The 26760-nt window shown below is 53.1% G+C and overlaps 11 protein-coding genes across 11 annotated transcripts; 7 read left to right on the forward strand and 4 right to left on the reverse strand.

The window, feature by feature from the left end:
* Window positions 1-333: 333 nt before the first annotated feature.
* On the forward strand, window positions 334-1707 carry Tbcc (Tubulin-specific chaperone C; the record flags this gene model as incomplete). The annotated part of the gene is made up of 5 exons (XM_032023166.1): window positions 334-345; window positions 397-445; window positions 531-691; window positions 753-1451; window positions 1507-1707. 5 exons carry the CDS (start codon window positions 334-336, stop codon window positions 1705-1707), a joined length of 1122 nt encoding a protein of 373 aa, XP_031891893.1.
* Window positions 1708-1969: 262 nt separating this feature from the next.
* CGGC5_v008081 (uncharacterized protein) lies at window positions 1970-2410 on the reverse strand (the record flags this gene model as incomplete). The annotated part of the gene is made up of 1 exon (XM_032023178.1): window positions 1970-2410. The coding sequence occupies one exon, from the start codon at window positions 2408-2410 to the stop codon at window positions 1970-1972; it is 441 nt and encodes a 146-aa protein (XP_031891888.1).
* A 737-nt stretch (window positions 2411-3147) lies between these two features.
* ipgm-1 (2,3-bisphosphoglycerate-independent phosphoglycerate mutase) lies at window positions 3148-5090 on the forward strand (the record flags this gene model as incomplete). Its single annotated transcript, XM_032023189.1, has 3 exons — window positions 3148-3178; window positions 3483-3835; window positions 3900-5090. 3 exons carry the CDS (start codon window positions 3148-3150, stop codon window positions 5088-5090), a joined length of 1575 nt encoding a protein of 524 aa, XP_031892278.1.
* Window positions 5091-5676: 586 nt separating this feature from the next.
* Window positions 5677-7711, forward strand: CGGC5_v008083 (uncharacterized protein; the record flags this gene model as incomplete). Its single annotated transcript, XM_066151963.1, has 5 exons — window positions 5677-6107; window positions 6167-6547; window positions 7106-7133; window positions 7612-7641; window positions 7694-7711. 5 exons carry the CDS (start codon window positions 5677-5679, stop codon window positions 7709-7711), a joined length of 888 nt encoding a protein of 295 aa, XP_066008630.1.
* A 1106-nt stretch (window positions 7712-8817) lies between these two features.
* On the reverse strand, window positions 8818-11122 carry phoD-2 (Alkaline phosphatase D; the record flags this gene model as incomplete). The annotated part of the gene is made up of 6 exons (XM_032023211.1): window positions 8818-9839; window positions 9896-10125; window positions 10184-10355; window positions 10409-10534; window positions 10589-10625; window positions 10679-11122. The coding sequence occupies 6 exons, from the start codon at window positions 11120-11122 to the stop codon at window positions 8818-8820; spliced, it is 2031 nt and encodes a 676-aa protein (XP_031892276.1).
* A 527-nt stretch (window positions 11123-11649) lies between these two features.
* CGGC5_v008085 (uncharacterized protein) lies at window positions 11650-13801 on the reverse strand (the record flags this gene model as incomplete). Its single annotated transcript, XM_032023222.1, has 2 exons — window positions 11650-13295; window positions 13357-13801. 2 exons carry the CDS (start codon window positions 13799-13801, stop codon window positions 11650-11652), a joined length of 2091 nt encoding a protein of 696 aa, XP_031892273.1.
* Window positions 13802-14635: 834 nt separating this feature from the next.
* Window positions 14636-16203, forward strand: CGGC5_v008086 (Secondary metabolism regulator LAE1; the record flags this gene model as incomplete). The annotated part of the gene is made up of 9 exons (XM_066151964.1): window positions 14636-14734; window positions 14802-14833; window positions 14891-14976; window positions 15045-15197; window positions 15259-15296; window positions 15349-15386; window positions 15440-15577; window positions 15680-16102; window positions 16164-16203. The coding sequence occupies 9 exons, from the start codon at window positions 14636-14638 to the stop codon at window positions 16201-16203; spliced, it is 1047 nt and encodes a 348-aa protein (XP_066008851.1).
* A 1152-nt stretch (window positions 16204-17355) lies between these two features.
* On the forward strand, window positions 17356-18968 carry CGGC5_v008087 (Secondary metabolism regulator LAE1; the record flags this gene model as incomplete). The annotated part of the gene is made up of 10 exons (XM_066151965.1): window positions 17356-17493; window positions 17554-17588; window positions 17637-17722; window positions 17787-17809; window positions 17881-18010; window positions 18066-18103; window positions 18157-18194; window positions 18253-18390; window positions 18444-18863; window positions 18923-18968. 10 exons carry the CDS (start codon window positions 17356-17358, stop codon window positions 18966-18968), a joined length of 1092 nt encoding a protein of 363 aa, XP_066008629.1.
* An 882-nt stretch (window positions 18969-19850) lies between these two features.
* Window positions 19851-20921, forward strand: EPHX2-2 (Bifunctional epoxide hydrolase 2; the record flags this gene model as incomplete). The annotated part of the gene is made up of 1 exon (XM_032023255.1): window positions 19851-20921. One exon carries the CDS (start codon window positions 19851-19853, stop codon window positions 20919-20921), a length of 1071 nt encoding a protein of 356 aa, XP_031891979.1.
* Window positions 20922-21758: 837 nt separating this feature from the next.
* Window positions 21759-24125, forward strand: CGGC5_v008089 (uncharacterized protein; the record flags this gene model as incomplete). Its single annotated transcript, XM_032023267.1, has 1 exon — window positions 21759-24125. One exon carries the CDS (start codon window positions 21759-21761, stop codon window positions 24123-24125), a length of 2367 nt encoding a protein of 788 aa, XP_031892223.1.
* A 156-nt stretch (window positions 24126-24281) lies between these two features.
* CGGC5_v008090 (uncharacterized protein) lies at window positions 24282-24995 on the reverse strand (the record flags this gene model as incomplete). Its single annotated transcript, XM_032023278.1, has 5 exons — window positions 24282-24389; window positions 24452-24526; window positions 24589-24724; window positions 24778-24874; window positions 24968-24995. The coding sequence occupies 5 exons, from the start codon at window positions 24993-24995 to the stop codon at window positions 24282-24284; spliced, it is 444 nt and encodes a 147-aa protein (XP_031892222.1).
* Between the last annotated feature and the right edge of the window lie 1765 nt (window positions 24996-26760).

The raw sequence follows: 26760 nt of genomic DNA on the forward strand, positions 1-26760 counted from the left end.
CCGAAGCTCGGGCTAGCTACCCAGGAAAGATCGCCAACACGCCACTTCCCCGGGATATCCTCACCCCAGCTGGCCAGCCCACAGACCGTTGTCGAATGCGAACCTCCCCCGCGCGCGCCTCGATTTTACCTTTTATTTACCCCAGGTAACGTCGGCAAGATTTCGTCCCTTTGTTATCTGTCACACACACCCCTCTTCCTCATTCTTGAAACACGAGCTCAGAAGCTTGCTTCTTTGTATGTTTCTCGCCTCGTATATATAAAGAAAGGTCCATAAAGCAAGATATTTGTGGTATAATTTCTTGTCTTTTGAGAAGAGACACAGTCAAATACAATGGCGCCTGAAGTGATTCAGCCTGTCGCGTACGGAGGAGGATTGCCAGTAACCAGGATGCAGATCGACCCCAAAGAGAAGTTCTACCGCCATTTCCAGGATGAAGTCGCCGGTATGCTTGTCCTCATGTTACTGAGCTATGATAATGCTGCCACTGAGCTACCCTGGGATTTCATAGCTGACTCCACATGTTACAGGCTTGCAAGACCAGATCGACGGCCTCGGGTCCGTATCCCAGGTAGGCGGCGAGAGGCAGGATGCCATTGACCACATTCTCGCCGGCATATCCGCCCTCTCCCACGAGGTCGCCGACGCCTCGGACTACGTGCCTTCATATGACCAGCGCTCCTATGCCCAGGTGAGTCCTTCTCCTTCATCCAGTACCAAGACCTAAGCTAGACTCTCTAACACCCTCCCAGGCCGTCAAAGCCCTCACGGACAAGCTAAACGAAACTACCACCAAACTCGCCCCCCGCTCCCGCTTCCAGTTCAAGTCCCGCGGCAAAGCCGCCGCAACCAGCGACCTCTCCGCGCCCAAGAACGACCCGCGCCTCGTGGTCGGCGCAAGCCTCGCCGACCCTCTCCCCGCCTCCCGCGGCGGGCCCGTCATGGCCCCCGAGTCACGCGCCGCCGCCGCCGCCGAGACCGACGACGGCCTCGGCGAGCTGCCCTCCTTCCCGCACAAGAACTACAACGAGGAGATGGCGCGCCCGAGCACGACCAAAGTGCGCAAGCCGAGCTTCTCCACGGCCAAGGACATCGCCATTTACGGTCAGGACGGGCTGCACATCATCCTGCCGTCGTCGGCGTCGCGGGCGACCTCGTCGGGCCGGCTGACGGACCTGCGCGGGTGCATCGTCGACATGTCCCTCGCGCTGTCCGGCACGACGTCGTTTGCGAACCTGGCGCTGCGTGATGTCGAGGGCAGCCTCGTGGTGGCAGGCAACGTGGCGGGGCCGGCGCACATTACCGGGGTGAAGGACAGTATCGTGGTTGTGTCGGCGCGGCAGGTGCGGATCCACGAGTGCAGGAACGTGGATATCTATCTGCACTGCTCGAGTCATCCGATTATTGAGGATTGTGAGAATATGCGGTTTGCGCCGCTGCCCGCGGCTTTTGTGAGTTAAACGGGCCTGAAGGTATTCTCCATGTTGTTTGCTAACGTTTTTGCAGGATACCCCTGAAGACCCGGTCAAGAACCAGTGGGATCAGGTTGACGACTTCAAGTGGCTCAAGTCGGAGCCGAGCCCGAACTGGAGCGTGTTGCCGGAGGAAGAGCGACTGGCTGAGGAGATTTGGACGAAGACGGTGCCGGGAGAGAAAGGCAAGGATTTGCATGATATACTGAAGGCTGTTGGTATACCGAAGCATTGAGCTGTTCGCATATTCCTAGTCGATCGGTTTGGTTTGGACAGGAGTTTGGCGGGCGAGGTTTTGCACGGGCGCAAGGAATAGCGTCTTCTGTCCATTGTTCAAGTATCGTCCAAGTCGCATTTCGGGTATCATATGAGCAATCTGGTAAAAAAATCAAACGTAGTCCCTGCCGCAGCATCCTGTCTCGTCGCTGATGTGAAGCTGCTCAATCGTCGTGCCTGTGCCGTCCCCAATTCCCCTGCCATCAACCAACGTCAATCCACTACTCCGTCTCCATCTTATCGCCGCCCCCGCCCTCATCGTGTCCAAACTTGACGCCCGCTTCCCTCAGCCGGTCCAGTACTTCCCGCTGCATCTTGATGCGCTCCTCGAGCTCCTTGATCTCGTCCTCCTGCTCGGCGGTGGTGCGCTCCATGTCGGGCAGCGCGCGCATCTGCACGCGGGCGCGCTGCAGCTTGTGCTTCAGGGCGTCGGTCTGGGCGGGGACGTCCTTCAGGGAGAGCGGCGTGTTTGGGCTGGCGCCGAGGGTGTTTGGCGTCGCGCCGGGGCCGGAGGCGGCCGGGGTCGCGCCCGTGATGCCGCCCGTGGCGCCGGAGGTCTGGATGGCGGTGCGCAGGCGGGTGAGGATGCCCGTGAGCTCGGTGAGGGTGTCGAGGGCGTCGGGGGAGAGGGTTGAAGGGAGCTCGAGCGGATGGGGAGGCATCTTGATGGTTTGGGTGTCCGGGAGGCAGGCGCGTGTGGAGGTTGGTAGGTTGAGGTTATGATCGTTTACTGGTGAGGTAGGTAGGAGGAGAGTCGGAGCTTCAGCCTCGGGGCGTGTGCGTAATTGCCGTGGTGTCGTTGGTCGAGGTCGACGAGGCGTCAAAGTCAATTGCAGGCGAAGGTGCAGGTGCAGTCGCCGTTGCAGGAGGGAGCAGTTCCGGGCTGGGCAAAGTGTCGAGAGTGGCAGGGGCAAGCTCCGCCGAGACAGTTGCGGTGCGGGAGCTACCACGGGCGTTTTAGCGCGTCGCCGATTGGCAGCTAAAAATTGTTGAAAGTCAACAGAGGGGCAGCTTCCATCAGCCCACACTGTTTATGATAGAGACAGCACTGTGAGTCCCGCCTCATTGCGGTGGTTATGGACAGTGCCAATAACAATCACGCCGACACGGGTCTATTATCGGCGATACTATGACATAAACCCCCACCAAACACTGACACCGATAAAACAGAACAGCAGACACTGGACCGACCGGAGCTGCTGGGCAGGCAGGTCCCGACTGACTGTGTGCAAGGTGCATTGGCTGGGCCGATTCAATCAAGTCTTGTCTCCTCAACCTCACCACCACCGCGGCCGAGAAAAAAAATAAAAAATCACGCAACCCTCTGCACCTTTTCTGTTTCCTTTCCTCCTACATACCCATCCTGTAAAGACATCGAAGCATAGAATACATATACACCATGGCCAAGACCGACCAGAAGGCCTGCCTGAGTACGTCAGAAGATCTCCCTCCCAACCCTCCGTGCCCCTCCTTGCGACCCCGCGGTGGTGCTGGTGATGGCAGTCGCGTTGTTGGTGGTGTTGATGGTGGTGGTGTGAGCCTCGAAGCTGGTCGCGGAGCCCAGAACCAAGCCAAACAGCAATCTGAAGAGGCACCTCCCCCTCCTCCCAAGCCCTCAAATCTTGTCAAGCCCAAGCCCAAGCACAATTCCCCCGACTACGTCCTCACCCTCGCCTACATCGTCCTGTACCTCGAGGTCGGCTGGCTAATCTTGTGGATCTTGCGCTCCTACAGTCGTGATTGATGGCTGGGGTGTTCCCGGCGCCGACTCTCCCAAGGATGGCGACGCCATCACCAACGCAAACACCCCCGTCATGGACGACTTCGCCAAGAGCAGCACCGGCTACTGCGAGCTCGACGCCTCCTCCCTTGCCGTCGGTCTGCCCGAGGGTCTGATGGGCAACTCTGAGGTCGGACACTTGAACATTGGCGCCGGCCGTGTCGTCTGGCAGGACGTCGTCCGCATCGACCAGACCATCAAGAACGGCCAGCTCCCCGACAACGCTGTTATCAAGAAGACCTTCGAGAGCGCCAAGAACGGCAACGGCAGACTGCACCTGTGCGGTCTCGTCTCTCACGGCGGTGTTGTAAGTCGCACCGAATACTATCACCCCAAAATAGAAGTGTCACTGACGTCTGATTCCCCTCCAGCACTCCAAGCAGGAGCACCTCTACAACCTCCTCAAGGCCGCCAAGCAGTATGGCGTCCCCGAGGTCTACATCCACTTCTTCGGTGACGGCCGCGACACCGACCCCAAGTCCGGCGCCGGCTACATGGAGGAGCTTGTCAAGACCGCAAAGGAGATTGGCATCGGCAAGATCGCCACTGTTGTTGGCCGCTACTACGCCATGGACCGCGACAAGAGATGGGAGCGTGTCGAGCTCGCCCTCAAGGGCATGATCCTCGGCGAGGGCGAGGAGAGCACCGACCCCGTCGCGACCGTCAAGGAGCGCTACGCCCGCGGCGGTGACAAGGACAAGGACGAGTTCCTCACCCCCATCATCGTCGGTGGCCAGGAAGGCCGCATCAAGGACGACGACACTGTCTTCTTCTTCAACTACCGCTCCGACCGTGTTCGCCAGATCACCCAGCTCCTCGGCGACGTCGACCGCTCCGTCCTCCCCGACTTCCCCTACCCTAAGATCAACAAGTTGGTCACCATGACCCAGTACAAGACCGACTACCCCTTCGAGATCGCTTTCGAGCCCCAGCGTATGGGCAACGTTCTCGCCGAGTGGCTCGGCAAGCAGCAGGTTGAGCAGGTCCACATCGCCGAGACGGAGAAGTACGCCCACGTCACCTTCTTCTTCAACGGTGGTGTCGAGAAGGTCTTTGCCCTCGAGACCCGTGATGAGAAGCAGGATCTCGTCCCCTCCAACAAGTCCGTCGCCACCTACGACAAGGCCCCCGAGATGTCCGCCGACGGCGTCGCCAACCAGGTCGCCAAGCGTCTCGGCGAGCAGAAGTTCCCCTTTGTCATGAACAACTTCGCGCCCCCCGACATGGTCGGCCACACGGGTGTGTACGAGGCCGCCATTGTCGGTGTCGAGGCCACCGACAAGGCCATTGGCAAGATCTACGAGGCCTGCAAGAAGGAGGGCTACATCCTCTTCATCACCGCCGACCACGGCAACGCCGAGGAGATGAAGTTCGCCGACGGCAAGCCCAAGACGTCGCACACCACCAACAAGGTCCCCTTCATCATGGCCAACGCCCCCGAGGGCTGGAGCCTCAAGAAGGAGGGCGGTGTCCTGGGTGATGTCGCTCCTACCGTCCTCGCCGCCATGGGCCTGCCCCAGCCCGAGGAGATGACTGGCGCGAACTTGCTGACCAAGGCATAAACTTGCGTGTTTGGTTGTGAGTAGGGTGCGGAGTTGCGGGTGCTGTTTTCGGGGAGCGGGTTTATGGGAAAAGTTGAGCGTGTGGCGTGAGTTGAACACCTAGGTTATGACGAGTAATAGACCTATAGAGATTGAGAGCACGCTTTGATGACAGCCTAGGGGGCAAATGAACAATGGTCTCTGTCTCCTAAACCAATCAACCAGGCTGGGATAGTAAGACATGCTTCGACCAGCTTCCACTCCTGTATCTTCTAAGGCAGGAAAACAGCCAACCAATTGTGGTTCGCGGACCACTTGCCTGCACGATGAGCTCTTTCAAGGAGTTTTATGCGGGCAACGGCGCTGCCCCTGCTCCTGCATCAATCCATTGGTCGAGCATACCATGCTCCAACATTGGCAGTTAGCTTCCCCTCCTTATTGCCAACTGATTTCTTTCGCAACCTGTTTTGGAATGATTTCTCTTCTTCCTCCTAATAATCTCGACTCCATTGCGTGGCTCCCGCGGCCAGCTTCTCCTCTATCTCCTCAGCTTCTTGCTCAGAGGGACGGTCTACGTCTTGCTGAAGCATTCCCGATCCTCTCGGCCATGTCCGATCCTCTCAGCGTCATCTCCGCCATCGTCGGCATCGTCGCCGCGGCAGGGAAGGTCGTCAAAGTTCTCGGGCCGTATGTCTCAGCGGCGAAGGATACGCCGAAGATCGCGCGATCTGTTCATTCCGAGGTCGTAAACTCCCGCATCATATTGTCGGCACTGCATAGTTTGCTGGACAATCTCAGTATGGTGCCGAGGAGCAGGACGTTGCTTGTCCCGATTGACGATCTGATCACTGTTTTCACGAACGGTGTTCTCATCTTCAATGAACTGGAAGAATCTGTCTTGAAGATCACGCAGTCTGGGGGTGACCGACTCATGGCGCGTATGCAATGGGTTCGCAAAGAGGGCGACTTCTCTGCATTTATTATTCGACTTCAAGCCTTCAAGGATACTACTTTGCTGCTTCTCAATATTCTTCAATGGTAAGATCACTTGAAATCTTTTGTATATGATGCAAGGATTAACAACTTGGGGCTTTCAGTGACTCCGATCAACGAGCTGCGCAAACTCAAGACGAGTTGTCAGTGAAGCTCATGAAACTGCTGGAAAACACCAATCTTTCCCGAAGGCTGGAAACACTAGAGGACTCGTTTGACGCTTTGAGCCTTCTTGAGGCAAAAAGACCCATCCAGTCCCAAGGCTCCCTCCCATGCCTTTCCGACCATCAATCAGACGTGGACGACCAATCGTTCTACTCGGTGCAAACAATGAAGCCAAGTTCGGAGGATCAGAAAATCGAGCCGGCCCCCACTCAAAACGAATCTTCTTTCGCCATCCCAACCTTCGAATTCCAAGCTGCTCTGGATGATTCGGTAGCATATCGTAGGGCTCGGGCAGGGACAATCGACTTCTCTACCAGGAGGTCTGTCGCTGCATCAAACACTTTATCTGTCTTTTCCGGAGTCAGCTTGTCTCAAGTTTCTATTCTCTCCAGGGTCGCCATCCCCGTCTTTCCCCCAGATATATCAAATTCACATCACTACGAGTTCATGAAACCGACAACAGAGAAGCTTTATACTGCTCGACGCCCAACTGAAACATCCATTGGAGAATGGGCGCAGTTCGTCAAACGGGTTCCGCGCATGAAAGAGTTGAAGTTTGATATTGAATTCGAGGTGCCTGTGATATTTCTCTGTCCACCAACAAATGACAAAGGGCCCATCAGGGGTACGGATATTCGCTTCATTGATGTATCAGTTGAGAGCCGCGCCTTAACGATGTCTCAATTGCCATGGGACTCAATTAAATGGAAGAGACGGCCGGATTACACCCGAATTGCTGACAACGAACTTGCGTCATGGGTCACTCTATTATCTGCATTGCAAGGAATGGAGTACGAATCTCGAGCCTGGCAACGGAGTTCTTTAGAAGAATTCGATTATCGCAATAACCCATCAAGGAAATACTTACTGGCTTCTAGGGTAGACATCGAGGAAGTTATCCTAGGGGTAAGCCAGAGTACTACTCTTGCAGTGGCAATTCAACGCAAACGCAGAACATGGGCTTCGTTACCATCTACATTTCAAAGACCTTACATGACTACCACGTGGTGTCATATGATTGAACTGGCCGCTCTTCTTGGTATTTACTGGAAAGAATTCAACTGTGCGCAAGACATCTATCAAGCTCGCGCAAACGGTTACACCGTAACGAGCAGTCGGGTATCGGAACTCGGAATCGTTTTCACATTTGGGATTAATGGAAGAAACCGGTTTGAGTCAAACCGAGTAGTCCCGAAAATTGAAGTCAAAGAATTATGTTTCGGTTTTGTGCCGACGATTTTCAGGCCCAAGGATGCAAGGTTACATCGACACCCCATAGCCATCCAACCCAAGTCTGAGATTCTGCACTTGGCCAGCGCAGATCAGATAGCTCAGTCGTTGGCTGCGATTGGTTGCAATAAATTCACTTCTGGACTTTTCTTAGAAGATAAGAAAGTTTCCCATATTTTTCCAAGTAGGCTGTGCATCCAAGTCGGTGTCATCTGAAATGCTGACTCATAAGAAAGTTGTGTTCGAGCTCATAGGCATGCTAGCCACATCACTGCACATCAAGAACAGCGTATTTCGCATGCTACCGAATCCGACACAGCATAGGTGGAATACGGCTGACTTTTCGCTTGTTCTGATCATGAAGGCATTCGTCTGTCAACTGGACGAGGGGCGGATGTCAATGCACGGCGCTGCAACCCGCAACCACACATTCATTCAGAGAAGGATATATCAGAGCGCACAAGCAATTCTGGAACATACGCCTCAAATCCCAGATAGGACACCCGACATTTATGTCGCTCCGGACATCGATCTCCTTAATTTGCTGCATGAGAGTGTAGCTGACGCAACTGAGGTCCTGACAGCGCGCAACGCGAGGGAGCAAGTGATGCGGGACAGAACATCATCTGGAGCTCAAAATGTCTCGCATGAAGAGCGAGAGATTTTACAGAGCAGAAGAAGAAAACTTACCCTGCTCATATTACGCAATCACATCCAAGTGATACTTGCTGGTCTGAATGAGGGTATAGCTTCAGGACCCCCAGTCGACATCATGGCCGGTGGCGGTTTAACCCCATCGCCAACGTGGGAAGAACTGGATCATATACCACCAGAACTAAAGGAGGCAAAGCTCATGGAGATATATTTCCAAATTGCTCGCCCGAGGGTTGTCGTCGAGGCGGAGAAGCTGGCTGGCGACCTTGATGTGTCTGTGCCCGCAGATAGCCATAATCACAGCACAAACAGGGTTGTCGAGGACGAAAGTAGTGGTTATTTGAACAAAATCCCGTTATGGAAGGTGGAAAATGTCAGCTGCGAAGACATCTGGTGCACTCTTGTGTTTCGGTCGATATGCTGGCTGATGCTCCACGGTTTTCATCCAAATGACGTGCAGATTCCGAAAAGCGATCTGTTTGGGAGTCGTTCGCCGGTTTACATTGCATGAAGGAATGTCAACGTTGTCGTATTTTCTCTGCCCAAACCTGGTATCCAGAGTGATCCATGGCTGAGGTTTGTACACTCGTCAATCACTTTGCTTGACAAGACCATTGAACTGTCATCGCCATGTACTCTAAGCGTACACTCAAGACGGCCATTATGTCACATGTGGAATGATATATGGAGATTGTCATCACGTCTGCTACAAACAGTACACAAATGGTAAAGCCGAGGTGACGAGAACCACCACAAACAACCACTTGGTAGAGAGCGTGTATGCCGCAACTTGCACCGCTCCTCCGCTCTGGAAGCTACTCGTTGCACCTTGTAGTGAGTCCATAGCACCGAGGACCTTGTCCCCAAATAAAAACCAGCTTCCAGTGCCGGTGTCATGGGTGACATTCGTCTGCTTCGTCACTCCGCCCTTCAAGCTCCCGAACTCGACGCTACCTCCTCCTACCGGACGCTGCAGCTTATTCTCTCCAGCCTTGACAGTGAAGTTTGCCAGCGCAATCTCATACCCGTTTCTCGTGGCATACGTCGGAAGACCGAAAAACGTAGCATTCATCGCGTCATAGCCCACGCTGAGCTCAAAATAGCCCCGATAGAAGCACTCCTGCCACTGCAGTTCCGGGTTGGCCGCCGTCATCCACGAACTCCTATTGAGAGCTTTCTCTTGCGTGATGTTCTGCCCTGCTGATGAGGGAGACGAGACCGCTGTGCCGGCGAACTCGACGCCGATGGACCCTGCCCCAGTCTCAGGGCCGTAATCCTTCTCACCTAACCACACGAGATCGCTGACCCACGAGGCGTGACTATCACCAGCCAGGAACACCGTATTGTCGATCTTATTATCATACAGCGTCTTCAGCGTCCGGTTCCTGTTCGCGACGTAGCCGTCCCACTGGTCGTAGTTGAAGGGGTTCTTGGGCCCGTTGGAGATGCTCTGGTTCATCCTGCTGAACACGATCTGGTTACCCACGATCCTCCAGAGGGCTGGTGTATCTTTGAGCTGGCGGTAGAACCAGTTCTCCTGGCGCGACCCCATCAGCGAGCGGCTTGTGTCGTCGCTGATTTCGTGGATGTATCCCGTGTTCCAGTATAAGTCGGTGATGGAGCGGTCGTAGTTCCTGGTGTCGAGCATGATGAGGTTGAAGAGGTCTCCGAATTGGAAGTTGCGCCAGATGCGGAGGTTGTCGTCCATGTCGACCTGCCGAAGGGGCACTATGAAGATGGATGTTAGACAGAGACATGAAAGAGATGACGTGGGATGGACTTACTCCATTCAAAGTACGCGCGTACGGCGTTCATCTTACGCGCGTCGACGGAGATGCCGTCGTCTTTGATGAACGACTGTTCGGTGTTGTTCATCGCCGCCGACCCGTCTCGGTACGGATTGTCCATCACTTCGTGGTCGTCCCAGACCGTTATCCAGGGGAACTTCTGGTGGCTGGCGCGGAGGTCGGGATCGCTCCGGTACTGGGCGAGGCGCCTACGATAATCGTAGAGTCTAACGCATCTCTAGTTAGTACTAGAGCGATCGAAATTCAAGGTTAGGAATCACACACGTATGACAAGAGCGGTTGGGTTCCGGGACTCTTCCGATCGAGTCGCCCCAACCCAGACCGCCGACGGGGTACTCTCCGTTGCCGTACTCATAGATGTAGTCGCCTAGATGAATTACATAGTCCACAGAATCTTTTCGCTCTGGGTTTCCGTAGGCGTTGAAGAAGCCGAAAGCTGTCACGGCTTATGTTAGCATGTTAGGCCTGCAAGTATGCCACAATACCCACGGTAGTTTGCGCAACTGTAGACAGCTAGCTTGACAGGACGCTTGACTCTGGAGTTGGCTTCCGGAAGGGTCCGGGTTCTACCGATGGGAGACTTGGTTTCGGAGTTGCACACGTTGAACTGGTAATCTGGCTCTAGTTAGGTCATGTCTGACAAGTAAGTAGGGAGGCTAATGCACGAACAGTACGTTGTAAAAGCCTTCAGCCCTTTTGCTTCCACCTACATCAGTCAGCTACAAGCACCGAGACTGCAAATAGACTCTGTTCACAAACCTTGACCGTGAAGTCTACATCCGAACTTGTGTAAGCGGTACCCGATCGGACGGCGTGCCCGTTCATAGTCTCCGACGTTCCAATTTTCCAACCGACGCAGATTGGCGACTTGCTCGCTTTGACGAACACATCATTGTCGTGAGCGAAGACAGGGGCTGTTCCCTCAACCGTGACGTTGCTATGGTCGTTGTCCATCGTCGGGGCGACACGCGTCCAGAGGATTACGCTGTCATCGTACGGGTCGCCGGAAGCCACGCCGTGAGTGAAGTTGAGCTGCTCCGGCGTCCATGGCGTGCTGCCTTCAGATCGACCTGCCACCTTCCGGATAGAAATACCGAGAAACGGATGGTGCAGAGAGGGTGACCCATAGTTGAGATTGCCGGCATAAGTAGCGGTCGCCGCCGCGATTAGACTTGCGCCGCAAAAGGCTTTGAGAAACAGCATTGGAACGACAACAATGAAGAAAGACGTCTAGCTCAGAAAGGTCTTGAAACAAAAGGCCACTACAACAATAATTGTCGCCAAGATCGGCCGCGACAAGTGTGCAATTCAACCCATTATAAGCGCACAGTTCTGCATAGGACGCTTGAGGTAATATGTTTGAGCCTACGCCCAAGCGCTTGTAAGATACTTTCGTCGGTATCCCACCAGTAGAGTGGGGGAGATGAAGGCACAGTAGCCAGTTAACCGGAACTCAATTGATGTTTTGCGAACTCTATCATTGGTTTCTAAGCGGCGAAATGAGACGAATCAAGCGCCCGAATGGTGTTTGATAGGGCGCGTAGACGCAGTAGGGCGTATTATTGACTCCTATTTCCCCGGTGGGACCTAAGGTGAAAAGAACGCGGAACAGATTTAAATGATGAAAGGCCATGCCCCATTCTACCATACTGACCAGGCCACGGTGCTTGAATCAAGAGATTGTCGAGTCGTCCAATTCATTTCAGCTTTTCAGTCTCTGAGATAGATCTTCAGACAATCCGGATCGTCCGGACTTCCTTATCAACTGTGCTCAGCAGACCAATCTCTTCGGCCTCGGCCGTCACCGCGATCCCTATCCTACGAAACGTGGTCTCGGTCTCGTCTACAGCCACCAGCAGCAGATACCACAAGTCTACGCCGGCTGTTGTCTGCTTTTGCGTGGGAACGTAGTACAAAGACCCCGCCTTATTCTCGTCGTCGAAGCTCTTCTGGCTGACATCCAAATACACTCCCACACCAGTGGCCCAATATTCTTTATGCTTAGATTTCACGATGGCGCCTTCCACTTTCAAGAAGAGTTTCCGCCGTTTCCCAACGCCGTTGACCACCATTTCGAAAGATCCCGGCCGGCACTTGAGATCGAGATATCCTCCTGTAATAAGGCCGGTTGTGTCTGGTGATTCATGGTCAAGATGGAGGTCAACAACCTGGATGAGAAGGTTTTCTCTAGTTGGATCAGGGGTAGTTATCCGCCCATCTATGGAGGCCCATGAGAAAGTCGGTGCGCGGTATTTCTCAGGTCGAACGGATGGCGAGCCGTCGATTTGGCCAGTAGGATCTGCTTTCCAAAGTAGACTGCTTTCCAGAGTACTACGCCACATGCCCACAACATACATGTCTTTCATCTTTGCCTGAAAATATTTTGCAATCCCGGACAATGCAATCAACTTGTCGGAGGCTTTGGTAAGCTGAGTTTCGGAATATGACCATACAATAGATTGCCATATTCTGTGATATGCGAATAGATCAACGGCCACTTCTTGATCAGTATTGTGACTGGGCACTGTCGGGTTCCTCTTGAACTTCACAAAAGCGGTATTGCGCAATGCTTCGGGTAGTCCGTCTGGATAACACTCGGCTGCCGTGTGGTGTCTGCATTCCCAGTACAACTGCTCTCGGCCGAAATGGAGAACGCGAGGGGACAGCAGACGCTCCTGCAAGACCCAACCGGGTTTGTTGAGGGGACAATGGCCAACTGCATGGGTCCAAAACATCGAGTTTACAATCGTACAGTCCACATAGTCTTCGCCAAGGCCAAGCCCCTCAGTGCATATCTTCACATTTTCTGTGAGACTCTGCCGTGGATCCCTTTGGAAGAACAGCCCCTTGGAGCTGTCTTGGGCCCCTGAAGACGAGATGTTGCAGTATGAGTATGAGTAAACCTTGTGCATTAGTCCCGCTTCGGCGAGCCAGTCAGAGAGATCATCTCGGTCTTGGAGAATGCAGAGAGAGTCGATCCAGAGGTAACGTATGCCGAGACGCCTAGTAACCTCAACGGCATCGCGAAATGTCTTAGGCAAGTTGGACAACTGTATTCCTTTCCGAAAGTCTCCGTAAGTAGACTTTTTGAGCTGAATGAACTGCGCCGAGCCCCAGCAGTGACTCAAAGTCGTGTACCTCTGCTTACACTCGATAGCCTCATCTGACGTAACAATCAAACGAAGAGTGTCAAGGTCTAGGTCCGGGGCAGACAGGTCCAAAAGCCGGGTAGGGTACCACGCCTCAGCGGCCGCTTCGGCGTTGCATGATTGATGGCCTGAGCAGCACGTCTCGATCCACGTGATAGCTTTCCCCCAGGCTTCTTCCGACGCAGTGTTGCTGGATAGAAATGGTTTCATTTTCCCCAGGTCTTTGCCTATTAGCCAGAATTAATATGAAATACCAATATTCAAGAACGTTCGCATCAGATAACTAACCTGCTCCCCTCTGAACGATGTATGTGACATGCAATTCCTCTTTCCTCAGCGGACATTTTTCACCGAAATCTGGCTTGAGATATACACACACTAAAAGGTCCATGCCTGCAGCCTTCATGCCGTCATCCGCACCGAAGTTGATGATGGCACAAATGGTGACCAATCCATCCAAATTGTCGAGCTTCTGACCGTTTGCCCTCGGCTGTGCTCCAGTACCATGACGTTCAGCCCACTGTGTACCAAAGTCTCTCAATCCGGACCTCTCATCTTCGTCTATTTGTGACCAGAATGGGTGGCATATTTCGCAAACTTCCAGAGCGGATGCCTCGAGGCTGGCGATAGACTCGTGATGAGCCAGTAAGATTGTCGGTTGGGGATCGTTCTGGTCGCTACTGGCCCACCCCTTTCTGTCATGAAGTGCGCCGATGCAAACTTCACAGAGCATGGCGAAGAGCTTCAGCCTCTTGCTGTCTAGGATGTAGATGATACGAGCGGAAGAGACTTAAGACATGAACAACAGATTCGGTGCGGGGTTAATCGGTTCAAGACCAGTGGGAACCAACTACCTTACCAGCGAGCTGATTGGCGATGCGTGTGATTGTCTTTGATTGGCGGCACGGAACGCCACACTGTCTTCTTTTCATTCTAGAGTGGTACAGCTTCACAGTATCTTGAGATTTTCTGTCATTTATTGTCGGCGAACTTGCGTATGTCTATCACCCGATGTTGGCCAGTAGAAACCCACGGATGCAGGCTGAACTTCTCGATGAAATACACCGTTTTCACGAGGACGACTGCGAGTCCCATCGTTTATATTCCCATAGCACAACTCGAAGTATCATGCTTCAGCGAGATTGATTTATGTGGCCAAGGCAACCGGATCTTTGGAGTTATGGAGATGGCATGGCGCATTCAGAATGCCCAAATGGCAATATCTCAGTGCCCCAACCCAGACCTTTCTCTGCCACAACCCTATGACGTGCATACCAAAAAGAGACTGGAAACTCTGACTAAGAGCTTTATAATGCATCTTCTAAGGGATTTGTATCCCTGCAGTCTCCATGTTCTTGCATATGGATGGAGCCGATTGCGCGCGCGTCCAACAGGCCAAGCAACACCTCCACCTTTCATCATCTAATAATTCAGCGGGTGCGTTTCTTCTCTCTCCCCTTCATGAGGCCGGCGAATATTGGTACGCACCGTCATTCTCTATCTGCGCACTTTTTCAGGAGGTAAACAATCGCCGCTGGTCTGTTGCTATCTGTATTCTGCACTCAAAATGGCTACGAATACTCAATCTGTCCTCTCTGGGGGTAGACCTACGCCCCTAGATATCGATGATCAGGAGCCGCCTCTCGAGCTTGAAGAGGATCTTGTGGTCAGTGTACATACCAGCGACTGTGTGCGCCGAAGTTTATTGTGCAACTCTACTAATTCGACTGAAGACCGATGACGTATCGTCCGTCGATGAGCAAATGTAATGAGTCGTCGATTTCCTACGTCTGGATCATGAATTGACCTGCGAACAAACCAGTTCAGAGTACACTGCCTCGTTGGCGCCCAGCGTTCTGAACTATCCCGAGGAGTATGGTCGCCGATATCATGCTTTTCGGCCGGGAGGTTAGTTTCCTGCTGGACTGCAGCTCAACCGCATGATACCTCACGCACGTTGTCTCACACTGGCTCAGCATATCCTCTTCCCAATGATGATTCGGAATCAGAGCGCCTCGATATGACCCATGAGCTGATTGTCAGACTCATGGGAAACCGTCTGTTCCTAGCCCCTCTGGAACGGCCCAAGGTTCATCGGATTCTCGACATCGGAAGCGGTACCGGCAAATGTAAGAATCAACTTCCGTAATTAAGCTGCTACATGAACTGTATTGACCAGAACGCCGAAAGTGGCCGTCGCACTGGGAACTCTCTTCGACGACGCTGAGGTGAGCAATTTCAATCATCCATCGGCGCAGAACGCGATGCTCAAGGGAATAGGTCATTGGGAATGATTTGAGCGCGATCCAGCCCACTTGGTATGTGAGCCTACCCAAACATTCGTCCTGTCTGCAGCTCACCGTCGAGAAAGGATTCCGCCTAACGTCACTTTTGAGATTGACGACGTTGAAAGTCCATGGGTAGGTAGTCAGAAATTTGACTTCATCATCTGCCGCTATATGGCTGCTGCAATCAAAGACTGGCCGAAGTTGGTGCAGAGTGTCTACGAGTATGTTTCGACTGTTTTATTGACCCCATCAGTCGTTTTCTGGTCGCCTCCAATATCACAGGTTTTCCCATGAATATTTGTCTTGTTTCTAACGTTTGAAAGGAATCTCAACCCGGGGGGGTGGGCGGAGTTCCAGGATATGGATATTGAACTCTACTCAGATGATGGAACTCTTACTGAGCAGCACGCCACGAGGGACTGGAGTAGAACCTTTGTGACGACTCTGAGAAGCATGCAGCTCGATCCGGCTCCTGGCCCGCAGCTCGAGGGATGGATTCGACAGCAGGGCAGTTTCACCAACATCACCCATCAGAAGTTCAAGGCGCCGGTGGGACCCTGGCCCAAGGATAAGGCCTATAAAGATTTGGGAATGTTGAATCTTATTCAGACATTGGACGGGCTTGAGGGTTTCTCGCTCAGAATGTTCTGTGGCGTTCTTGGGCGCACGAAGCAACAGGTCTTCGACCAGTTGTCAGATGTGCGCAGAGAATTGAAGAGCAACGCCTTTCACTGTCAGTTCGACATGTAAGTCATGCATCCATGCGAATGCATTATGTTTTTGAATATTTTCTAACCACTGCTTTAGTCACATTGTATATGCACAGAAGCCCTTTGCAGAAGAATAGTGTTTGAGGACAACGTGTAGAACATGCGATATAGGTAGCTTTTTGGATTGTTACGTGAGAATACAAACCCACTCAAGTGGAAGGGATGGTCCTCTCACTCCCTGGGTGTATCAAATGCTTTTCGCTCCATCGCTCACGTGTGGTTTCTGGCATCAACTACCTGACAATTACGATAGATTCCCATGGTTGACAAGTTGGGGGATCTCATTGTCTCGTCGCCGCGAAAAAGGGAGAAGAGTCAGCTCTAAACAGCAAAATACATGTAAGTATCTATGAAAAGTCCATGAACCTGCGCATCGTCAGCTGGGAACGCAAGAATCTGAGCTTGAGCAGCATCTTTTTGGCTCACTGGCCGATCACTTCATTCGAGGCAGACGGACGAAGCTATTCAATTTTGGGTCTGGCCAGATTTCTTGCCAAGAATGTCCTGGAGCATAGCAACGACTGCCCAGGGGGGGATGCAGGTCAACCGATTGAGCTTTGGGGCAAACAAACGTAGAAAGACTTCAGTCCGTAGCAAGCTTTTAATTCAGGATGAAATATTCAGGGAGATTTAGAATGTTTGCATTCACATCTATGGATACAACTTGCATCTGAATGTCTTCGTGGAGCCATTGAGGCATTTGAATCGCGGCACATGGACTGAATCCACAAATCCATACAAGGCTGACACTGCTTCGGGTGCATTCCCTTCCGTGCGTATGCAAAGATACGGCGAGGATCCAGGTGAGCTGTTATTGTCTCTGAAAGAGGAAGATGCGTTTGGGTGACCACAGGTTGCATATGCAAATGGTCCGGGGAACCGAAGCGGTTGAATCTGATTGGGGTCGAACCGACAGATGTTGGATGCAAAAGCACGGCAACCCCATCACGAGAATGTTCGCAGACTTGTGATTAGCTGAGAGGCTTCCAGGGGCACTAGAATGGAACGTTCGCTGCATAACACCCATGCTGCCTCGCACAGAAAATTGGGGCGCCGAGATGTTGGAAGTCGCAAGCAAAAGCAGTGATGCGACAAGTACAAATGTCTGTCCATTTTCGACAGCGGCAATTCCGAAACTACCCCTTTTCTTCAACCACACGTTCTCATCAAGCTTGCAAACAGCATTCTTTCCCGTGACGATCACTTCTTACGACATCCAAATTGACAGCATGGCAGAGGCGCAAAAGGACACCACCGGGCCAAACTTGGCGCCGAAATCGCAGACAGCATCACCTGCTTCAGAAAATTCACCGGAAGCCGTGGGCGATCTCGCGCCTGGTGCCCTTGATGTAGATGAGGCGGAGCATGTGCGTGGTCCCTTTTACTTTTCCGTTTGTGATGATGGACTTTGTTGACATGTGGTACAGCAATCCGATACTGCTTCAACGATCGATAGCCGGATGTGAGAGCCTTCAGTGTCTGATATCAAGCTAGCATACTGATGACTTAGTTCAACTTATTCGGCATCTCTGTCTGAAAGCGTACTTGATTACCCGACCGAGAATGGCCGACGTTATCATGCTTTTCGGGCTGGCTGTAAGTAACGCGAAGTTGCGGACTCTGCTGCTGTTGTCAATTTCGAATGCTGACGTGATGAAAGCCTACTTTGCTCCCAACGATGAGGTACATTTGAGACTGCTGAACCACGCCCCTCTTACTTAGGTTGCTAATGAGAACCTGCGGTGCCCGCACAGAGCGAAATGGATCGACTTGACTTCAATCACATGCTGGTGCTGAAAACACTGGGAAAAAAACTTTTTCTGGCCCCTGTTCCGAAAGAGAAGACCCATCGCATTCTTGACATTGGAACCGGTACAGGTATCTGTACGTGCGACGTGTAACATTCGCGCGTACCTATCAAGTCTGACGAACACAACAGGGGCCATCGAGGCATCGGATTTGTTCCCCAACGCAGAGGTACATTTGACAAATCACCTGTTTTTTCTGGGTTGAACTAATAGGTTGAGAAGGTCATCGGCAATGATCTGAGCGCTATTCAGCCGGAATGGTAATGATAACGCCCAGAGAGATGTGATCTCCCGTGCTCATGACTGACAATGCCACAGGGTGCCGCCCAATGTCAAATTTGAGGTCGATGACGTGGAAAGCGAATGGGTCCACAACGAGAAGTTTGACTTCACCTTCTGTCGGTACATGGCAGCATCTATCTCGGATTGGCCGAAGCTCACGTCGAGAATCTACGAGTGAGTTACATGAACAGGCATTCAGACAGAACGCTGAGAAACCGGGACTATAGAAACACAAACCCTGGCGGATGGGTAGAATTTCAAGACTACGATCTCTTGTACAGATCAGACGATGGCTCGCTGACTGACGATCATCACACTTCGAAGTGGACCAAGGACTTCCTTGATGGCTTTAACTCAATTGGACGAGAACCTTGCCCGGGTCCCAAACTGGAGGGCTGGGCTAAAGAAGCTGGGTTTACTAACATCAAACATCAGGTGTTCAAATTGCCCATTGGGCCTTGGCCAAAGGATCCCTACTACAAGGACGTAGGAATGACCAATATGATCATGCTCCTCGATGGCTTGGAGGGCTTTACCCTGCGAATGTTCTGCAGTGTTCTCGGGTGGACAAAGGAAGAGGTTCAAGTTTTGTTGATGTCGGTCCGCAAAGAGCTCAAGGCTCCGGCATTCCATGCCTACTACAACCTGTGAGTATGTCGTCAACAGAGTTGGTGCGACTGTTTTGCTGATGAAGTATATCTCGTAGCCATGTGGTCTACGCACAAAAGCCCGAGACCAAAAGTAATGAGTAATGCAGTCATTTGTTGGAATCAGTAATTTAGGACGAGGTCTGGCGATTCTTTACCACAGACAAAGTCCTCCTGTCAATGTTTTTTTTACACTCTAGCAGAGCTTAGTTGAAAAGTCATGGCACATTTCCGTGAGAATATTTGAGAGAATTGAGGTATGAAACCAGACATCAATGGAAGCTTCAAGTGATTTGGCTTGGTGGGAACCTTGCCCTCTTCCAGCTTGCACGAAGTTGATCAGCGACGGGCATGACAAGTCCCCGAGAACCCGGGTCTCCGGCAGAGTTTCTGAGTTCTGATTCCCTGGATCAAAACCCGCATCCGCCAAGACCTGATATTGCGACCGCTTCCATTTGTAATGCGACATCCCGCCGGTAAGAGCTACTATGTCTCATGCAGCAACGTCTTGCTTTTCATTGGATGACCTGACATCAGACGTTCATAAGCAGCTCAACTCCACGGCGCCGATGCCTGTTGGTCATCGTATCAGTCAGCCTGATATCCCAAATGGCCCATCTGCCGTAGCTAGCAGATGAAACATATTTCCTAATTTGTAGTCAATAAGGTTTGCCTCGGTTCTTGGTAACGCTAGTAGAGAATTCACATCGAAGCCAAGATCCGTAGATGTGAGGATGACTCCACTTTTCGCACCGGATGTGACGGTGTGGAATAAGGGACTTGCGTTCATCTGAGTAAGAAACTTGCATTGGCGACACGAAATCGACATACGACGTGCCTAAAGAGGAGAAGTGGGTATGTGTAACAGGATTCCCCTCACCGCGACCCATCATTATAAATATTGTCCGTAGTTCCTGTGCAAAGTATCAAGTCCACCATCTTCATCTGATCTCAATCTTCACCGAGGTCCAACAGATATACCCCGCCATGGCCTCGACAACGCTCACCGAGAACACCTTCAGCCACAGCGGCGACAAGACCACCTTCTACTGGTCTGCTGGCCCATCTCAGGGACCGTTGGTCATCTTCATCCACGGCTGGCCCGCCAACGGCGAGTCGTGGAAGCCTCAGCTCCTCGCTCTCTCCGCGCTCGGCTTCCGCACGATCGCGCCCGACACCCGCGGCTACGGACGATCCAGCGTACCCAAGGAAACCTCCGCCTACGCGTTGGAGCACCATGTATCGGACATGCTGGCCCTGCTCGCCCACCTCGGCCGTGACAAGGCGGTGTGGATCGGACACGACTGGGGTGCCGGCCTCGTCTGGGGCTTCGCCGCGCAGCACCCGGAGAAGTGCGTCGGCGTGTGCTGCATGACGGTTCCGTACCACGTCCTCGAGCATGGCCTGGAGGGTCTCGTCGCTCTTTCCAACCGCGAACTGTATCCCGAGGACCAGTACCCGCTCGCTCAATGGGACTACCAGGCCTTCCACACCGAGCAGCCCGAAGCGAGTGCCAGCCAGCTAGCGGCCAACGTCACAAACACCGTCAAGCTGCTCTACCGAGGCGGAAGTCCGCAGACCTACGGCAAGCCCGCTTTTACCGCGTCACTTCGGAAGACCGGGGGCTGGTTCGGCGGCCTCCCAGAGGCGCCGGACACGCCCTTCGAGTCGACGCTGTTCAAGGACGACAAGCCGGCGTTCGATCGCATGGTCGCAGAGTTTGAGAAGAACGGCTTCGAGGGCCCTAATGACTACTACCGCAACCACCCAGCCAACAAGGCGTACGCCCTAAAGGCACCGAACGGGGGCCGGCTGTCGTACCCCGTCCTCTTTGTGGAGGCACGATGGGACAGCGTCTGTGATACGTCCATTTCGAGATTGAGTGAGCCCATGCGGGAATTGTGCGATGACCTCACCGAGGTGAGCATCGAGGCGGGGCACTGGGTTGCGATGGAGGAGCCGGAGGAGACCAGCGCGGCACTGGTGAGGTGGATTGCTCAGAAGCTGCCCACGCACTTCCCCGGCTACTGGAAGACACCGTTCGTGTCGCGCAAGTGAGAGGATAGTCTGCAGCTTTATGATCTTACTCAGAAACGATGACATGAATTCAGTGCGGTTCTAGCCTACGCGTTTGCCATACTCTTTCGGCCACCGGTGACCATGATTGTCCGAACGGATAGACGTGCCGGCGCACGTTTATGAACACGATAATTTGCCACCGCGAAAGCGCATCGCTATTTGGGTAAGGCGGTGATCGAAATGGATCGTCAGCTAGCTATCGTCATGGGAGAATTTCTCGAGTCAGCTCCCAGGTCCGACCAACTCGCTTGTTGCTTGTGTGGATACTGCTGGATATGAAACAATGGACATGATGCTTCTCATTGGATATGAACTCTTCGTGGAGTTTAAGGCTGGACCTATCCATGTGTCGGGGCGCCCGGGGAACTGGACGATGGCCGATCATCCTAACGGAGGACCTGATTGAGGATGAAGCAACCTGGGCAGAAAAGAGAGCTTTACGCAAATAGATTGGACCATTTCAGCGCTGACGACTCAATTGAATTTGGCGTATTTTCCATGTTTTTATCCGAGCATTGACGCGTGGTCCTCGACGGTTCAGAGGTGAGGTTGTTGTTTGTGCGTCTAAGGTTAATCATCCTGATGGCCGGGGTAGGTCTGCTTCCATGGAGCCTCTAATTTCGGTTCTTTATGATCAACCTTCGTGACAAGCTTGAATATTTTCCGTCTCTTTAGGGGCGCCCGCCCATCCCAACAACGAAGGGCACTTGTTGTCCTTCTTGCTTAAGGCTGAATGTGCTCAGAGCACCTCGGTTTAGTATTTCCATGCTTCAACCTTAACCGCAACAACTCTGGGCGGAAAGCACCTGTTTGAGCATGGCATCATCGCAAAAGGCCTGGGAGCTCGAAGACCGGCCCTCGCCGACCTTTCATCAACAACCACAACAACATGCGCCCGCGAACGACTCCGCACAAAATGCCGTGCCAGAACATAGGTGGCCTTTCCAGGAGGTAGAGGACGACAAGCAGCCTCCTCAGTGGCCCTTCCACGGCGAGGACGAAGCCAAGAAACCGCCCCCCACGTCGTTGCATCCGCCGCCCGCAGCTGGCCCGCCATTTCAACGCCAACCTTCAGTCAGTCCGAGTCCGAGGCCAAGCCATACCCGCCATGTGCTTAGCTACTGGGCCCTCGAGCTCCTCACGGTGTTTGTCGCGGTCGGCCTTCTCGTTGCCATCATCGCCCTCCTCGCGTACTACGATGGCCGTTACATGCCAGAATGGCCGTTCGACATCAACCTCAACTCCGCCATCGCCTTTCTGTCGACCTTTCTCCGGGCGGCCATCGTTGCCGCTGTTGCGGAGATCATCGGCCAGATCAAGTGGACTTGGTTCACTGAGCAGACGCGCCCACTTCACCACCTCCAGGACTTTGATGCGGCCAGTCGGTCTATCCTCGGCTCCATGAAACTCCTGGCGGTGTTGATATGGAACATGGGATTTACATCTGCTGGCCTGCTTGCCATTGGGGCCGCATTGGTAACCATCGCCAGTTTGTCCGTCGGCCCCGTCACACAGCAAGCCGTCAGAACCAGCACATGTCCTATGTTGCAGGACCATATCAACTCTTCCATTCCGGCTGCCAACTATGTCCCCGGATCATCAGCTTACTACCGAGTGGGTGCGGGCTCATATGAGATCGAGGTGGACATGAAGAGTACCATGATCCAGGGCATCACAGACCCAAACAGCCAGTACAGCAACGTCCAAGTCAGCTGCCCCAGTGGTAACTGCACATGGCCGGACTACGGCACAGGCGTCACGCACGCGAGCATCGGCATGTGCAGCAAGTGCATCGACACGACGAGCTTCGTCAGCGGACCCAACAACGTGAGCAACATCACGCTGCCTGATCAAGGCGCTTTCATCAACATCATGTCTGGCAATTACATGTGGATGGGGTACAGCAACCTCAGCGCGTACACCAGTCTCTTTACCGAGGATTTCGCCGCGGCATCGGCAGTCTCGCTTGCAAACTTCAGCATGCTCATGATCTCGAGCTCGCCTTGCACGTCGGACAACTCGACGGGGATACCCAAGCTCGAGTGCCCGCATCGCGTCACCGAAACAAATATGAACTCCTACGGTGATCTCGGAGACTACATCGCCGCCTCGTGCGTGCTGTACCCTTGCATGAAGGAGTATTTCGCCCAGTACGAGAACAACACTCTGACAGAGAAGCTCGTCCGCACCACGACGGCGGTGCCCAATAAGGCCGAGCTTGGGTCTCAGGGCTCGTACTATTACTCGGGGTACGGTAACTACACGGCCCGCCGAAGCCCTTGCGTACTCGACGACGGTACATGGTACGACTTCAACAACCAGACCGACGCCCTCGATATCCCGGGACGCACCTGGACGAACTATACCATCGCCGACAACGATATCCGCCTGGTCCCCAACGCCTGTCTGTACAAAATGGACGGCACATTCTTTTCGGCGTTGTCAAGTTTCCTCAGCGTCGACCTCTTTAGCGCCACTTGTAGATACGACAGCATGCAGAGTGGCCATCTCAACTGCTTCGAGTCGTGGTGGCTGACACCCTTATGGGCCGAGAAGAATGCGACGGTAGCCAGTCTGACGAGCGCCATAGACAGCTTTGCATGGGCCGTCACCAACAAGTTCCGCATGACGGGTCTTGGTCCCGATATTCACCGAGGCGTCGACGCCCTCAAGAACCGGGGCGCCCAGGCACTCGGCGAAGTATGGGCGAGCAGCACGTGCACCTACTTTGACAGCAAGTACATTGCTTTGCCCGCTGTCCTCGTCGCCTGCTGCGCCTTCCTCCTCGGCTGGGTCATTATCAAGAACTACACCGACCCGGAGCAGCCGGTGTGGAAGGGTAATGTGCTCCCGCTGCTCTTCTTCGGGCTGCATGATAAAATGGGTCCGCAAGCCGCTGGCGGAGGAATCGGCCCTAGCGCTACCAGCGAGCCGGGTCAGCCGAGGGATGGCGGCAGACTGGCGAGGAATATGTCGTTCTTCCGGGAGAATGGACGCGCGGCGCCGGAGCTGGACCGGATCCAGCAGGAGTCGGGACGGATGTGGGTGCGGTTCCACGGCGGAACGGACCCTGGGTTCTTGGATCTGGGTACGAAACGGCATGACCCGGAGGCTGCGAACTCGGGGCTGGTTTCCGGCAACTTGGGGAATAATGATTTCCGCGGAAGGCCGGCGGGTAGATAATGTTTAGATGATAATGTGTATTTCTGGTTTCGACGTACATCTTGTTGTTGAAAGTGACGTGACTAGATGTTCTCATGCACGGAAAGTATTTGCAGGATTAATGCTCATAAGTGAATTTCATGACTCATTTGTAAGAGTTTGCTCTTTCTAATTATTTTACAGCTTGGACTTGACGTCTTCCTCTCTGCCCTGCAGGTTCGGGTGGGGAACTCTTACTGGTCGAGTTACCGCGTAGAACGCCAGACCCTCGGACTTGGTTGAGAACTAAGACACAAACACGCAAGTAAGCCATCTAGCTTGTAACGAAGGAAAAGGGGGTTACGAACCTGGACCTTGGATCCGACGTGGAAGAAGGCAAAGTCACCGGGTACTAGGTGGTGAGTGATTCCAGTGGCCTCGTCCTATCAGAAACGCGTTTGTTAGTGTAAATGTCTCATGATCTACCCTTTTGGATGGAACTTACCAAGATGTCGATCTGACCACTGAGGACGTACTTGGTCTCCTCAAAGGTGTAGTGGGCGGGGCGGGAAGGGCCGGCGACAATCTTGTAGAAGCCCGATGTGAAGTGGGCGGGAGAGTCGGTGGTCTTGGTGCGGATCCTATTGGGACGTCAGACTTCTTCATGTGAGCTAGGGGGCTTCAAGAAACATACGAGTGGAAGTCGGCAACGGTGGCGTTCTCGCCCTCGGGGAGGGGGATGAACTCGTGGCCCGCGCCCTTGATGATGGTAAGAGGAACGAGGCTCGACACTTTGACGACCATCACAGTAAGCAAACATGTATACGACCTTGGGGCATGGTTCTGCGGCAGAGACGCAGACACGGGGTACAAGGGTGTCTTACTTTTGATGATTCTCTCAAAAACTTCCATAGAATTGATTAAACGCACGATAAACTTGCTTGGTCCCGATAAAGAATTACATACTTATACCACGACTTATAGTCGTCGTCGGTTGCAGTTCCGAGAGACAACTCGGAGCATTCTCGGGGTGTTGGGTTTGCCGTTGATGATATCGGGAGCCGACCCGGCGGTGTCTCCATCCCGGTTGAGGTACGGGTAGATCATCCGCCGCCTATCTGATGTCGTGCGAGCCGGGGTAGTGGGGCCTGGCGAGCGGGGCAAGTCTGCTTTACCAATGACATTATTGATACACTTCAAGCTACCTAGTAAACTCATCAGACTTCATTATAACAGACTTCTAAATTTCATCATTCGCCTGACATGATAATCGTGGATCTTGAGAGGCGGTGACCATGATCCCAGCCATCCGATCTGAGTCCATGCGGTTGTCACAGGCTTGGCAACTTCCATTAGCGTCGCGCCCAGGCTTGGCGGTATTTGGACCTCAACATCAAGCTAGACAGCTTTCAATGACCATTTTCAAGTACGTTGAACTAATATTCTTTTCGAATTCCGATGTTTGGGTACTCGGAAGCAACCCACAGACGAGCATTCGCTATCTTATGGATCAGCAGGCGGGCGATGCATGATAACTGCCGCTGGACCCCTGCATGCAGCTAGCTTCTCCAGATCCGAACGCCGAGAAACGCCGTGTCGGGCCCAGGCCCGCGTGGAGGGAACTTCGCCGAGCTTGCGACGGTTGACGGACCGAACCGGCCAGTGCCGAACTAGCGCGAGCCCGGACGGGTCGGGGCCGTGAGCCTTTGTACCCCGCCGTCTTCCGGCGAGTGTACTTACCGACAATCGTAAGGAAAGCAGACAGGCACTTGATGGTTTCACGCAGGCCCGATGAAGCGCACTGAGAAATGCGTCTCTCTAGCGGCTAGTCTAGTATTTAATACAATCCATGCGCCATCGCTGCTTCAATTCATCCATTACGGCTGCGCAATGACGCAGTCACCCATTGACGATTTGCCTCGAATTCACAGTGGTCATCTTTCTCAACTTTGCTACTCATAATCAAATCAAAGGGGGAAGAGAAAGGTGTCTTTCGAGCCCATTGGGGGTTCTTCGAAGGAGAAACCGCCGCAGACCGTGGAGTTTCACTGTTGGCCAAAGAACTTGATTTCATTGGCGGCCAAAACCTGTCGATGCATACCGCCTTTGGCTCAAAAAATACCAGTGGCTATGAAAGTGAACAAAGTGTTTTAACAGGCCTGTTGGGTCGCACTCAATACGAATGCTGCAGCACAGGGGTCAATCACCCCCTGTTTCACCAATTTTCTGCTTTATATATACACGGGGTCATCTGAAGTGCGACGTTCTCGTATTTAGACATGCAAATAACTCTACTCAGTATGTCTATTGCAGAAGGTCTGCATGCATGCAAAACGTAGTCTCAAGTAGAGCAGGAAGTTTGACGTTCATCATCACCTTGTGCATTGCTCCAAACATGATTCTGCGGTCAAACTCAGCTCCTCAATCGTACATCTGAGGCTCGGCAGCATGACACAGCTATCTTCGCACACAGCATATGCTGCTCAGAGGAGGAAGGTCAAAAGGCAATTACACTTTCATCTTGTGCGTCATCCATCATTGGCATTTGATCAGCGTGTTGTTTTCGAGTGTATGGTCTCTACCTCCGATGATTGGCAGAATAGAGAATATGGCATCCATGACCGAAACAAAATCAGGCCTCATGATAGTTGAGCCAAACGACAATGTGATCCAAACG

The sequence above is a fragment of the Colletotrichum fructicola genome, assembly GCF_000319635.2.
Source record: "Colletotrichum fructicola Nara gc5 chromosome Unknown KSG_Nara_v1_contig04, whole genome shotgun sequence".
Taxonomy (NCBI): domain Eukaryota; kingdom Fungi; phylum Ascomycota; class Sordariomycetes; order Glomerellales; family Glomerellaceae; genus Colletotrichum; species Colletotrichum fructicola.